The sequence below is a fragment of the Columba livia genome, chromosome 1 (assembly GCF_036013475.1).
Source record: "Columba livia isolate bColLiv1 breed racing homer chromosome 1, bColLiv1.pat.W.v2, whole genome shotgun sequence".
Classification (NCBI taxonomy): domain Eukaryota; kingdom Metazoa; phylum Chordata; class Aves; order Columbiformes; family Columbidae; genus Columba; species Columba livia.
Genome location: NC_088602.1, coordinates 110,783,721 through 110,798,435, shown reverse-complemented (window position 1 = coordinate 110,798,435; position 14,715 = coordinate 110,783,721). Strand labels below are relative to the sequence as shown.

The following is a 14,715-nucleotide window of genomic DNA, read 5'->3' as shown; positions in this document are numbered from 1 at the left end:
TCCAACCGTACCCTGGGCTGCTCTGCAGCCCTCAACATAAGAACATGAACCTGTTGGAGCAAGTTCAGAGGAAGCCACCATGATGATCAGAGGGCTGGAGAACATCTCCTATGAAGACAGGCTGAGAGATTTGAGGTTCAGCCTGAAGAAAGCTGCAGGGAGATTGGAGACCTTATAGCAGCCTTCCAGTACCTAAAGGGGACCCACAAGACAGCTGGAGAGGGAATCTTTACTAAGGCATGTAGTGACAGGACAAGAGGTAATGGCTTTAAACTTAAAGTGAGTAGATTTAGAGTAGATAGAAGGACAAAATTCTTTCCCATGAGGGTGGTGAGGTTCTGGAACAGGCTGTGCAGAGAAGCTGTGTATGCCCCATCCCTGGAAGTGTGCAGGGCCAGGTTGGATGGGGCTTTAAGCAAGCTGGTCTAGTAGAAGGTGTCCCTGCCCATGGCAGGGGGAATGGAACTACATGATCTCTAAGGTCCCTTCCAACCTGAACCATTCCATTATTATATTATTTATCTCCTGTGTTTAAACTTCAGTAGGGAGAAGAAGTATCTCTCTGCAGAGATCTAATAAGTAAATGCAAAGCACAAATGTTGGAGCAATGAAGCATATGCCATGAAAAGCTTGACATATTTTCTGAGTAAGGCAACAGAAAACACTTACTTTATTTACAGGGTACAGGACCTAACATGATGGACGTTTCACACATACAGAAGAAGACAGACTCCTGACCATGTGGGAAGTGGGCACAGCAGTCACGCTCACAAATGAGTATGGAAGGAAAAAGGCATGCTTCCCTCCTACTAATCTTACCACCCTCTTGTCTAAAAAACAAAGGGTTAAGGATCAAGTATTTTAAGAAGTATTGCAGTAGATGAGAACTGAAGCAGGCATGATGGCATTTTTTGAATCCATAAACCTGCCATATACCAAAGGAAAGCAGAAGGAATGCTTTGGAAACTCACATTTTGGCTGGATAACTGCTTCTCCCCTTCTGCATCTTCTTATGAAGTCCATATAAGACCCTCCTCAGGAGTCCTGCACAGGGACCCATTTAGCACGCCAGAGGAAGAACTAATGATCAGAGATACCACCTCTCCAGGCAGCTGGTAGTGTTTCTTTGTGTCTGGGTTTTTTTGTGTGTGTATGGTTTTTGGGTTTTTTGGGGTGTTTCATTTTTCAGCAACCCACGTATTGTTTCCATTCTCATCCCTCAGTTGAACCCTAACAACTGCTGCAAACAAGAAATATTCCTCATTCTCTAACTCGTTTGAACAGAATTCTTTCTAAGAGAGTAGATGAACTTCAGAAAGTAGATTGGTCAAATGCTGGCTCTAGGATGGCAATCTGGCAAGTACCTCTACATACAAAAAATAGCAATGCTAGGATCACCTAACCAAGCATGAAACATAATTGTTTCATCAAATAAACACATTTTGTAATGGAAAGAAGTAGCTATTCTATGTGTGCCATGCCCTCCTGTCACCATAGAAGCAGAAAGCCAAGCCTCTGACTTCCCTCCAGTAAAGTACTTAGTTTTGCTTTAAGAGTGTGTCTCCTGATTTTCTGGGTTTTTTAAAGCTGTTTCTCCCAATGTCCCCACTGTTCCCTACCTCCAGCAGAAGAACATTACTTAGTTTGAAACAGACACAAGCCAGCAGCTCTCACAGAGAGACATGGCCCACGGAGAACACACCTGCACCTGCCCAGCACACCATCAGATGGTGTCACAGCCCAGCTCATCACACGTGCTCCTGGCCACCAACTCGGGGAGAAAGCCCTCAATGGGGGATCAAGTGCCCACAGAAATAAGGGAGGCAAGGAACCACCTGTCCACTCACATATCTCTGCCCACAAAACCTGGCAGAAAACAGCTTAGAGGATGATGGAAAGAGCCTAAACTGTGCTGGGGAGTTTACCATAATGGGGAAAACATTCAGGAGCTTTTACGACGACAGCCACGGGAAAACTAAGAAAATCCAGAAATAAAGTTTTACAGGAAAATAAAATCGTTGTAATGAAATATGCAGATTGCTGAAGGCTAAAATCATTCAGTCTTCACTCACACTGCTACCTCACTTGTGATTTCAGTTCTACCCACTCCCCAAATACTTACCTTCAGTCCACCATGGCTACTTTAAATTAGAGTTTTCAAGAGGGTTTTTTTTTTTTTTTTTCACTTCTTCCTGGTTCTTTTCTGCCTCCCTGAGGTTTCCACTGAGAAATAAGAGGAATTCAGTGTGTGGTAGATTACAATAATTTCTCTAACATAGTATTGCAAGCATATTAGTGGCAGATATGACAAAAAAACCTCAAAGAATTTCGGGAGGAGGTTAAAGAGTAAGTATCTATTATATGTTTCACATAGCTTAAGTTTGAGGAGAAAAATGGGTATTTGCAAACTGTTTAAAAATAATTTAAAGTGAGGGACTAAAAAATACGGGCTATAAAAAGAAAAATTACTTAACTGGCTCGTTTTCATTCCATGTCATTACTTCTTTGAGTTCCCAAACATTATCTGAAATGGGGGATTTTCATCAGACAATTAACCAAGCATGAGAAATTGACACTTTAATTTCAGCACAGAATGGAAGAAATGTCTATGGTGTGAAGGTATAGGCTGCATGAGGGAAATAACTACTAACACAGGCTACATCAGTCACGCACAGCAAAGCCCCCTCTGCATTGCATTCCTTGTATTTGTTTACATGAAACTTTGGCTCAATGAAAGAGTGACCAGCTTTAGTACCTAATAACTTCACTGGCTGAGGAACAGGCAATAATAGATGATGCACTAGATTACATTCCACTGACACTGTGTGACAAATATCTCAGAGATTTCAAGGCTTTTGTACCAGCACCCATCAAAGAGCCTAAGCAGATGTTGCATGAAGTGTTATTGTTCATTATACCTTGCAAGCTGTGGGCTCTTGACAGATGTGCTGGAGCAGATCCCTGTGCTTGTATCGAAAGTTCTCAGCAACAAATACTCCCACTAGTCATCCTTCATACTGACTTTTTTTTTTTATATACATGCCTAAGCAGCTCAAGAAGAGCATTTAATTTCCCACAAGAGAAGCTCCATGTGGCAAGCTTATTTTCAGCTGTGTGCCTAATGAATACAACAACTCATTTTACACTTTTGTTTGGGAAAGCGCATGACATTTATGTCAACATCGCTCTGCTAACAAAAGCATGTAAGTTTACACACAAACAGCAATCATTTAAAACCTTTCAAAAGTTACTCCTAAAAAAAAAAAACAACAACAAAACACAACAGAAAATGAAAAATACTTTAATAGAGAAGTTAGGAAAAAGTACTGAAGATCCAGCCAGAGCGTTGCATTAATTCAGACTTGCACGGCGTTTGGCGGCATGGTGTATGCCCAGGACTTCATTCCAGCAAATCATGACAGAGGTTCCCAGGATCTAGAATTTAAGCAGCTTTAAAAAGACGTCTGAAGTTGACAAAAGCACTCTTTTACGTCATAAAACATTTGTGTCCCATCGGAAAGCAAAACACACATAAACCCACTGAGTTTAAAAAAAATAAAAAGGTGGGAAATCTCTCTTGGAAGAGCTACTAAGGCTGAAGAGGCTCATACGGGGTGCAGGCAGGAACCTGCCAGCAGCCAACACTACTCACCTTCACCCTCCAGCTTCACTGATGGGTATTCAGCATTAGGACTGAAAAGCCTCAATGAATTTTCTAGCATGCAAGCTGACAAAAACTTAGACTCAAAGGTGAAGTGAAAACCAGACATCGGAGAGTCCCAGTTAGCTGTGTGCCTTGCTGGCAGCAGGAGGAAGCCTGATTCCTCCTCAGTTAGCCATCAGCAGCAGGCTCCACGGCTCCAGCCCAGCAAAAACCGCCAAAAAGCCTAAGTGTATGTTTCCAATATTAAGAAAACCGTCGCGCTACTCGAAACGTAATCCTCCCCTGGCTGGACTGCCATCAATGACTCTGGTTTTTGGATCTCCAGACCAGCTGCATTGTTAACACAAGGTGTTCTTTCTGCCTGCCAGTCCACAAACCCACACCTGGAAGGCAAACCAGCTGCTTCCTTACTCCTGAGCCACTCACAGAGCAAGTTTTGCCCTGTTTGCCTTCCCCCTCTCCAATTTATGTATGCTTTACACCAGGGCAAATCTTATATTTTCATTGGCACTGAAGGAATGCACAGAAAGACAGTTTTAGGCTGCAATATGTAATGATTGCTTTATGCTTTTAATAAAACATTAAAAAACACAAAACAAAAAAACCCCCACAAAACTATGAAGGTTCTATCTTATGCTGGATACTCCAAATCATTTTCTAACTTCAGGAAGTCCAGTCTTCTCCATGATCTGGGTCCCAGCTATCTTTGAACCACAGTTCTTTTCAACATTCTTCCTCTCAGGCAAATAAAAATAATAAAAAATAATAAAACCCAAACACTATGTACAAACACATTCCTGAAAGTTGCTTTCTGTACATACAACTCAACTATCAAAGCATAAAACAAACACACACAAAACTGATGCACAGCACATCACCGAGGTTTGTACCACACGACAGCTCTGCATCGGGCACATCTTCCTATTAATGAAACATGAGCTCCATTCACATTCTGAAATTGCTGCTAGTTGAACAGCTCCAAAATAAAAAGGAGAACAAAAGATCTTGAATTCTCATAATTCTTTGGGTTTCTTGTAAATGTTTCCCAAGCCGCAATTCCACATGCAAGTTTTTGAGTCTAAAACCCAAGAGACAAATAATTATGGAGAGGGAGACTGCCCAAGCACCAAGACAGAGCAGCAACAGAAATTAACAAACAGCTGAGGACTCAGTGGTACATGGGATGCTATCTGTTACACTGAACAGTGGAATCTCCTCCACTACTGTTCACAGGGGAGAGGTGAGCAGGAATTTTCACAGGCACAGCCACCCCAGCACCCCAACTGCCACAGGTTCATGCCTGTATGCAGAAGAAACATTGCAAAATGGATGAAGAGACGTGGATTCCTCCCCCAGTACTGTCACACTGAGTCCGCTTCCTCCAGACCACAGACTATGTTGCACACAACCTGGAAGAAGCCACCTTACAATGGGTGAGAGCCACCATGGCTCTGGTTTGTCCTTTTCCCATCATGGGTATTGACCCAGTAACCCTACCAGCACAGGCTTCTGCATGTGTACAGAACCTCACAGGCTCAGCCAAGACCCATTACTTTAACACAACCATCTCTGGTGTCCCGCATGGGCAAGTGTAGGGTCCTTCACCTGAGAAGGAATAACCCCAAGCACCAGTACAGGTTAGTGGTGGACCTGCTGGAAAGCAGCACTGCAGAGAAGGACTTGGGAGTTCTGGTTGACAACAGGTTGACCATGAGACAACAACATGTCCTTGTGGCCAAGAAGGCCAACGGTATCCTGGGGTGCATTAAGAAGAGTGTGACCAGCAGGTCAAGGAAGTTTATCCTCCACACCTACTCTGCCCTGGTGAGGCCCCATCTGGAGTCCCGTGTCCAGTTCTGGGCTCCCCGGTTTAAGAAGGATAAGGAACTACTGAAGGGAGTCCAGCGGCAGGCTACAAAGATGATTATGAAGAGAGACAAAGAGGGCTGGGTCTGTTCAGCCTGGAGAAGAGAAGGCTGAGAGGGGATCTCATCAATGTTTACAAATATCTCAAGGGTGGGTGTCAAGAGGATGGGGCCAGACTCCTTTCAGTAGTGCCCAATGATAGGATGAGGGGCAACAGGCACAGACTGAAGCACAGGAGGTTCCATCAGAATATGAGGAGAAACTTCTTTACTTTGAGGGTATCAGAGCCCTGGAACAGGCTGCCCAGAGAGGTTGTGAAGTCTCCTTCTCTGGAGACATTCAAACCCACCTGGACACATTCCTGTGCAATCTGCTCTGGTGAGCCTGCTTTAGCAGTGGGGTTGGACTAGACAATCTCTAAAGGTCCCTTCCAACCCCAGCCATTCTGTGATTCTGTGACTTCCCTACACTTGCTCACCACATCTCAAACCTAGAAGTATCCCTTCCAGTTCTCAGCACCCTGTAACCAAATGGATTTAGGACAAGGGGTAATGGGATCAAGCTGGAACACAAGAGGTTCCATTTAAATTTGAGAAGAAACTTCTTCTCAGTGAGGGTGACAGAGCACTGGAACAGGCTGCCCAGGGAGGTTGTGGAGTCTCCTTCTCTGGAGACATTCAAAACTCGCCTGGACATGTTCCTGTGTGACCTCACCTAGGCGTTCCTGCTCCAGCAGGGGGATTGGACTAGATGATCTTTTGAGGTCCCTTCCAATCCCAAACATACTGTGATACTGTGAACCAGCCACGAAAGGAGTTTGGTTTCCCTCTCTGCCTCAAAGGAGAACGAACCCTCCAGACGTGCCAGACTGACATCCCAGTACCATCAGGAGTAAGCCTCAACCCCACACTCCAGGGTAAACAGCACCTATGTTACAAGTACATTATAAGCAAATGCACACATCCTTTGCAGTGTTAACACTCTGGTGCCATGAAGGGTTCAATTTTCTTGCAACTCACAGGAGGGCATCTCCTGCAGCTCCCAGTGAGCACGGAGTCCCCCAGTGGGGACAGCCTGAGGAGATGCACAGAGACCGACAACGTGCAGCCTGGGCAGGTCCTGGGAACACATCCACAGGGACCAGGTGTGGGCATGTGTGGGGAGGGGTGAAGGGCACACAAAAGAAGAGAAAAGAAGACAAAAAGAAGAGGAACCTAGGAGTTTCTGTGGGAAGAACATCCATGGTGGGGAGTGTGGTAACAAAAACCCACAGCAGCTTCTCGGCAAAAGCTTCAGCCCCCATGAATTTCACTGGATACAACGCTCTTGCACTTCTAGAAAGATAAGGCGACATTTACATCCAAATACCATCAGTGGAAGCACAATATGTGCAGTGAGTCTGGCTGTACCAGCTGTACATCTCAGGGAAAACAAAATCCTCGTTATGAGAACATGCGCCCATGCAGGGATGACACGATGCCGCGGCATGAGGAATAAAAAAAAAAGATACCAAGGAGTGAGCTTCACTGGGTTTATTTTCAATTTATTTTAACCTTACCCTGAAATGGGTTTTGGACCTATCTTTTAGAGTACTGACTTTAGATATTACTAAATATTGCTCAGAGAAGTCATGGATGCCCCATCCCTGGAAGTGTTTAAGGTCAAGCTGAATGGGGCTTTGAGCAAGTGAAAAAGATGTTCCTGCCCATGGCAGGGGGGCTGGACTAGATGATCTTTAAACGTTGCTTCCAACATAAAACATTCTGTTATTCTACGTTTAGATAGCATCATTCTTGAAAAACCAATGCCACAGAAAAAATACTGTATTAAAAAACCCAACACTTGCAACATGAAAACTGCTGGAATAATACCATGTAGAAGCAAACTTGAAAAAGACATACCTGCTGGAGAAAAATAATTGAATACTTAAAGTCCTTTAAACACTGAAAGTGACCTGTAGATTTCAACTGGTTTAAGAAATTCTAGAAACACTGTGAAAAAGACAGATAATCAGGGGCTGCCACAATTCAGCCCTCCCAGGGATGTAATCTATAATCCAGTATGTTTTCCTGAGATGTAACATTTCAAGATCTATTAGCTATATGATAATTCACACACAGGACAGCAGATTTCCCTTATTACTGAACCAAACATTTAGAAAGAGAGCAAGAGGGAGAATCTGTAAATATGATGAAAACACAAACTATTTAGGATACTGGGAAATATCTGAAATGCACAACATCTTCTCCTCCGCCTCCTTCTCAGACAGGAAGGATTACAGCGAGAAGGCAAAATTAAGTACTTTTTAATAGCCTAAGCAGGTGTTGTGGAGATAGAGTAAGGGCAGCAGTATAAACTTTTATATTTCACAGGTTTTAAGAGAAGATAAATATAATAGTAGTTTTTTTTTTTTTTTTTATGGGAACAAATTTAAATATATTTAAGACATGCAAGATTTAACAGAGTATGGACTACAACACTAGACGATTGAAATCCAGCCACCCGGATACTAATCAGATTTTACTGTGACACAAAAAAAAATTCAGCTCCCACCTGGACAAAGTGTATCGCTGAACAGAAAGAAAGAGACCTGATTATCTTTCAGAATTTGCCCCCAGCTGTTTATAAGAAGAAAGCCCGGTTTAGGAAACATCCGAACCTACTTTGGACATGTTTCACATAGAAGTGAGGGCTTGTTTTCTACAGGTGGTAGAAGCCCCTCACGTGGCACTGCTGAAGTTCCTGCTTATGGGAAAGGGATGATTCCTTCTGGGATGCAGCTAAGAGCTCTGGGGATGCAGGATCAAGTGCTGCTGGGGGAGCTGGATGTGCTGCAGAAGGTGTGAAAGACAAGGGGCCACCCCTGGCACAGAAACTGGGTTTGCAGGCCCCACAAGGAAGCAATTCCAGCACCGGGACTGCAGAGAGACGGGATGCAAACCCACAAGAAGATGGGCATTGTTTCATCCCCTGTTCACACAGTGTTCTCTTCCATACCTCTTTTTTTTTTTAAAAAACAACAACAAACAAAACAAAACACACCAAAAAAACCCCACACAAAACAAGCAAAACATAATACATGTACCCTCTCTGCTCCAACTACTTTTCTTATTTGAAAGGAACAGTTTGGGGGAATACAAAGAAGAAAAGGTGTAAAATTATAAAAACACACAGTTCTCAAGAAATGACGCCCTATCATGCTTTTCAGACTTTTAGGAACAAAAACCTTCTGCAATTTTTGTTCATTTTGTAAAACAACAGTACCCTCCCCACCTCCTAGACGAGATACTACATTTAGGAGAGTATATACACAATGTAAGATGCCAGTGGGTAGGTCTTCTCACACAAGATGCACAAAGCACTGCACTGGGTATTAATGGTGACTCTCCAGCCAACACAAACTCTCATTGGTGTTGAACACCACGTGCCCAAATTTCAGAAGCGCTGAGGGAGCCAAAAGCCCAGTGAACATCGACAGCCGCGGTGAGCTCTCAGCACGTCCAAAAAAAGAAAAACAAAAAATCAGCCTCAGCAGGCCAGTCCAACACAAAAGTTTTGTGCAAGCAAGGTCAATTCAAACGGTCCAAGTGAGAACCAGTTAAATACATCCTTGCCATTGGATCAGGAAGCCTCAATATAGCGCCAAACATGGCCTGGTCAGACGGTCACATCAGCCTCAGCCTACCTAAGGCCAAGGCACAAGTTACACAACAGCACAACAAAACATCGTATTCATGAGGGACTGGATGCTCAGCTGACAAAGACCTCTTTTTCGTGGCTTGTTTTTGAAGTTTTTCATCTGAAATTTGTGCTAGAAGTCCCCTCTCCTGAGTGACCACACCACTGTTACCCAGTCAGGCAGTTTCATCATCCAACAATGTTTCTAAGTGAAGAAGTCAGCAGATGTGGGAGTTTCATGCCATTATCATTACTATGAGAAAAATGTTCACAATTTTTTTTTTTTGTTCTCTCCACTCCTCTTTTCCCAACTCTTACATTAAGAACAAGACATTCTATATGGACACAGAACATACGTTTCACACACTATGGCAGACCGACAACTTGCGAGAGTAACTTCTGTGTTCTTCTAAGATTTTAGGACTAAGATTTACTTCTTCTCAAAATGAATCACCCACAAAGACTTAAAACAACTTTTTTTATTCTGAATCTCTAGAAACTTGATTTACCGAAGAAAAATCATTTCATAGACTTAGAAGCAAAGACAGTTGAGAGCCATTTTACATGCGTTATCTAATAGATTTTATGCCCTCCTCCAAAATATTATGTTCTAATCCTATGAATATACTTCTCTTAATAAGATACTTGAAAACATTTATTTCTCTCTTTGCCTCTTTCATCCCCATTCCAAGTTTTGATATCAATCCATGGCAGTAAAGTAAAAGTGCATGTTAGAAGAAGGATACTAAGATATAGACACGGAAGAGGTCATCAGTTTTAGTGTTTAATTTAATATCAGGAGTTCACATAGGGAAAGAATACTCCAAAAAGCAAGCACACAAAAAATAAGCTTTTTGGTGCCGATTATACAGCTGGTTTGTTTGTTTCAGCCTTCAGAGGCAGAATGAATCAGTACTTTAACACGCATTGAAAAGGGTGTTGGAAACTTCAAAAAAGCTTAGTAAAAAGACCATAATACTAGAGGAGTCTGATCTTCACAAAGCTAGGGAACAAACTGGTTAATAAGCATTTACAAATTAAGGAATTAGGTGATGCGAATTAATTTAACAAAGTAGCAAGCATAGGAATTCTGTCAGCTTCCTTTGGCTGACTAATTAATTCTTTTTATTTTTTTTTTTTCCCTTTTTCTTCTTAATTAAAACCAGAGACAGTGCCAGCATCAGTATGTGCATATTAACACACTGGCACGCACTGATAGCTCTGCTTTAGCAGCTGCAACCTCTGAGCAATAATACACCACTGGCAAACTGGACCAAAGATACAGCTGTATTTTTCTTTTTTTTTTTTTTTTTTCTTCCCAAACCTCATAACTTTCATCACTGCTTAATTCATTTGGGTCTATCGTTGGTTTAAGGAAAGCTCGCGGGAAGCAGCCCATGCTCAAAGGCCCATGCTAAAAGGATGCGAACACTGAATGTGTACGTCGAGTGCCGAGTGACCCATGTGCACGACGAACCCTTCCCTGGCTGAGCCCCACTTTTGCTCACGTTAACACACTCCCGCAAGCGCTACCCTTCCTAAGTTTGGGAACAGAAGCCGACACTTCCCATCGACGCCCAATTCCCTCCGCTGTGCAGACTTCCAAGCTACAAGAGGGACAAGCGCAGCGCGTTATCCCGATGGTCCCCGGATTCCCTACCACTGAACCGCACTGTGCCTGGCACACGGGCGCAATCAACGCTTCCCACCTCGAGAACACACGTCCCCTCTGCCCCCTGCCCCCGAGGCAAAAACCGAACCGCACCCCAGCGGACGCGCGTCTGGCGCAGAGGGGCTGAGCGGGACCCCCGGCTCATCCCGAGTGGAAGCCGGTGCGAGACCGAGTCACTTTGCAGCGCCGGAGGGCCCAAGGGCCGCCGCTGCCTCCGGCATAGCCCCCCGGCTGCACCGCTTCCTCGGCTTCGGCGGGACCGCGCGAAAGGACACGCTCCGGGCCGGCTGCGTACAGCCGCCTCCTGGAAACTACTGCTCCAGGACTCGGTACTATTATTATTAATAGCGATTTCTTTTTAAAGGAAGGGAGCGCTCTGGAGCTGGCGGGGTCTCGTTGCCCCGCCGGCCAGGAGCCCCGCGCACTCACCGAGTTTCTGCAGCAGCGGGGCGAGGGGGGTGGAGGGGCGGCCGCCCCCAGCCCGCTCCGACGGGGCGCTCAACAGTCTGCTGCCCCCCGCCCCGCCGCGCCGAAAGAGCCCGGGCCGGGGCCGCCGCGAACCCCGGGGCTGCCCCGCACCTGCCCCCCGCTCCCACCCTCCCCGCAGCCGCGGCTCCCCCCGCGGCCCCGGAGCGGGGGCTGCCCCGCAGCCCGACTTACTTACCCATGGCTGGCTCTCGTCGCCCGGGCGGTGAGGGGGGAGAAGGGCAGGGGCTCGCTCTGCCGTGCCTCGCCGGGTTGGACTGTGCTGCGCCGGGCTGGGGCGGGAGGCGCGGCAGCGGGCAGCGGCGGCAGCTCGCACACTGGCGGGCTCCGCTTCGCCTCCGGCGGCTGCGGCGCGGCGAGAGGGGCGGGGACGGCCCCGCCTGCCTGCACCGCCCGAGGGGCTCCCGCCTGGACCGGCCCGGCACAGCTCGGCCCGCCCCGGGGCACGGCTGGCGGAGCGCCCCCCCGCGGCCTGGCGGGGACAGCCCCGGCGGTGGCAGCCGGGTCGCCCTCGCCGCGGTGTCCCTGGAACTCGGGCTTGCTTCCTTGTGTCGGGTCCTGTTCTCCTCCAATGTGTTATCACTCCTCCTCAGGAAGCTCCCAGGAACGCGCGCCCCGCGGCCAGGCAGGACCCCTTCCCCTCCCCACTGCCGACCTGGGTAGCGGGGCTAAGGGCACCCTTGACCTTCAGAGGTATCAGCTTCTGAATGTTTGTCTGTGGCAATGGCATGGGCACTGTGCGCCCAAACACAACGCTATTTCATTAGTATCTATATGCATGTTCAACAAGGTGATTTTTATCTGTACAGCGTCTAGCATCTGGAATATTGTGTCCGGTTCTGGGCCCCTCAGTTCAAGAGGGACAGGGAACTGCTGGAGAGAGTCCAGCACAGGGTAATGAAGATGATTAAGGGAGTGGAGCATCTCCCTTATGAAGAAAGACTGAGGGATCTGGGTCTCTTTAGCTTGGAGGAGACTGAGGGGCGACCTCATTAATGTTTGTAAATATGTAAAGGGTGAGTGTCACGAGGATGGAGCCAGGCTCTTCTCGGTGACAACCAATGATAAGACAAGGGGCAATGGGTATAAACTGGAACACAGGAGGTTCCATTTAAATTTGAGAAGAAACTTCTTCTCCGTGAGGGTGACAGAGCACTGGAACAGGCTGCCCAGGGGGGTTGTGGAGTCTCCTTCTCTGGAGACATTCAAAACCCACCTGGACATGTTCCTGTGTAACCTCATCTAGGTGTTCCTGTTCCGGCAGGGGGATTGGACTAGATGATCTCTTGAGAGCCCTTCCAATCCCTAACATTCTGTGATTCTGTGATTCTGTGACTCTGATGCTACGAATGGCTCTCCACAGCGTTACGCAGCACTGCAGTAGCTGCCACTTGAATGATGTTCCAGCCACACAACCTTGCATGGCTGTGCTTGCAGTGTCTTCTTCATTTCTTTCAACACTGTGAGAAATGTATATTGGCTTTGGAGGAAAACAGTGAAGAGGACCCCTAGGTAACAGACTGGGTGGTTTGGGGGTGTATTGGTGGCCTTCCCAGTCGGAGCTTACCAGTAAAACCCCTCCATACCTAGACGTGTTGGAGGCAAAAATAATTGTGTCACACAGGAGTGAGCCTTCACAGGCACAGAAGATGGGTATGGAAGAGAGTGGCAAAGTCGGAGTTTTCAGGTTAGTTGCTTTTCTAAGCTGGATTTTTACCATCAGAGTGATTCGATTGCTTCAGATGAAAAGGCCAGCTCTTTAGTCAGAATAAATGCATTTACAGTGACTAATATCAGTCAGATCATGCTGATTTACATTAATTGGGTACTTGGCATGCATTTCCTTTGCCTTTGTCACAATAATAGTGTCTAATTTTCTGTTATTTACCTGAAGTATATGGATACATTTAATCTTCTCCTATGATTAATAAACAGATCTATTAAATTATGTCCCCTCTCAATGAGATCAATTGCTTAAGAACATATTAATAAAACATGAAGGAAAGTGAAAAAAAAAGTGTGAACACTCATTTTCAGGGAAATTAGTTCATACTTTGCACTTTTCAGGCCCCTGCTCCAGAAGCAGCGAGTGTCTGTGCTCACATATAAAGCTGCAATGTTAAAGCTGTGGTTTGTTTTCCACTAAAAGAAAAATCCCATTCTCGCAGGCCAAAATTATCTGAAGCTTTCTCATTGATTAAGGAACATATACGATTTTCCGGCAAGGACTACAGGTCCAACACCATTCAAGCACTGTGGGATCAGGGAGTAAATGCATCTTCTCTAAAAGGTAATAATTGGATTGGTTGAGTAAGCCCTTTTGTAAAGATAGGAAAAAAAAAAAATCATACCAAAACTGATCAGTAGGAAGCTGCTTCCAGTCCCCACTGGGAATTAAAGTAGATGAGCTATGCACCTTTGGAAAATGAGATTAATTATGGAAATAGCACATGACCCTTACCTAGAGTGGCACTCAATAGCACTGAAATATGGCGGGAACTGAAGCCAAATGGTAAGAGCACCCCGCTGTGTGCAGCACTATGTGCTGGTGAGGGTATAAATTCATTTTATTTTTTAAAATAAATTCTTTAGTTAAATTTATATTCTGTGAAGCTCTTGCAGCGTACTGCTTGATTAATATTAGGATCAGCTGAAAAATACATCCATAATTCTGACTGCACTTGCATTTACAGGTAACTTTGCATTTTTGAAATCAATGGGACTAGTTGCTCAAGGGACATTGGTCAACACGGTCAGTGCTGTCTGCATTGGGTTTATATACTTACATCAAAGTATGGGGAGACATTCCTATGGTAATGAAAAAGGAGCTGCCCATATTAACACACATGCAGTGAGAGGAGGGACATGCTATCCTTTGTTAGCTTTCTGTCATCCTCAGAAATGTTGGTCATTTTTCTCTCCAAAGAGTAAAGCAGAGAACAGCTGTCCAAATATTGGTTATGGCTCAGCAGTCAATGGGGATTTCCACTCGCAGAGATACCAAGTCTCTGACAAGTGAAGAAAGAAGTTAACAAGGCTGATGTCAGACGTTTTGGTTGCTTAAGCAAAACTGCATTACAATACTCAAATGAGGTCAAGAAGGCAGGATACGTAGGTGGAATTTCTACTGGGAACAGAAATTAAGGGATTTAATTTCAGAACTAAGATTTCTGTAGAAACAGGTACTTCCTTAGTTGCGAAAGGCTTATGACAGGATTCTGATCCATGCTCTTACTCTTTTGCCTACTACACAACAGAAAGGAGAAAGGCTGGAGCCTGCAGCATTTCAGTGAGTCTCAGTAGCTGAACGGCTCCTCGAGTGCTATAGCTGGTAGCTGTAAGGTAGGGC

General features: G+C 45.4%; 1 protein-coding gene across 5 annotated transcripts in view; it reads right to left on the bottom strand.

Moving 5' to 3' along the window:
* Positions 1-11,999, bottom strand: part of GPM6B (glycoprotein M6B) — a 112,546-nt gene extending 100,547 nt beyond the window's left edge. For 2 of the 5 annotated variants that reach the window (XM_065073029.1, XM_065073004.1), the window contains exon 1: positions 11,545-11,744. In XM_065073029.1, coding sequence (XP_064929101.1) covers positions 11,545-11,548 — 4 coding nt within the window. In that variant the 5' untranslated portion in view covers positions 11,549-11,744. Of the gene's footprint in view, positions 1-11,309; positions 11,416-11,544 lie in introns of those variants that run through there. The other 3 variants (XM_065073023.1, XM_065072988.1, XM_065073038.1) reach the window with 3 other exon arrangements.
* Between the last annotated feature and the right edge of the window lie 2,716 nt (positions 12,000-14,715).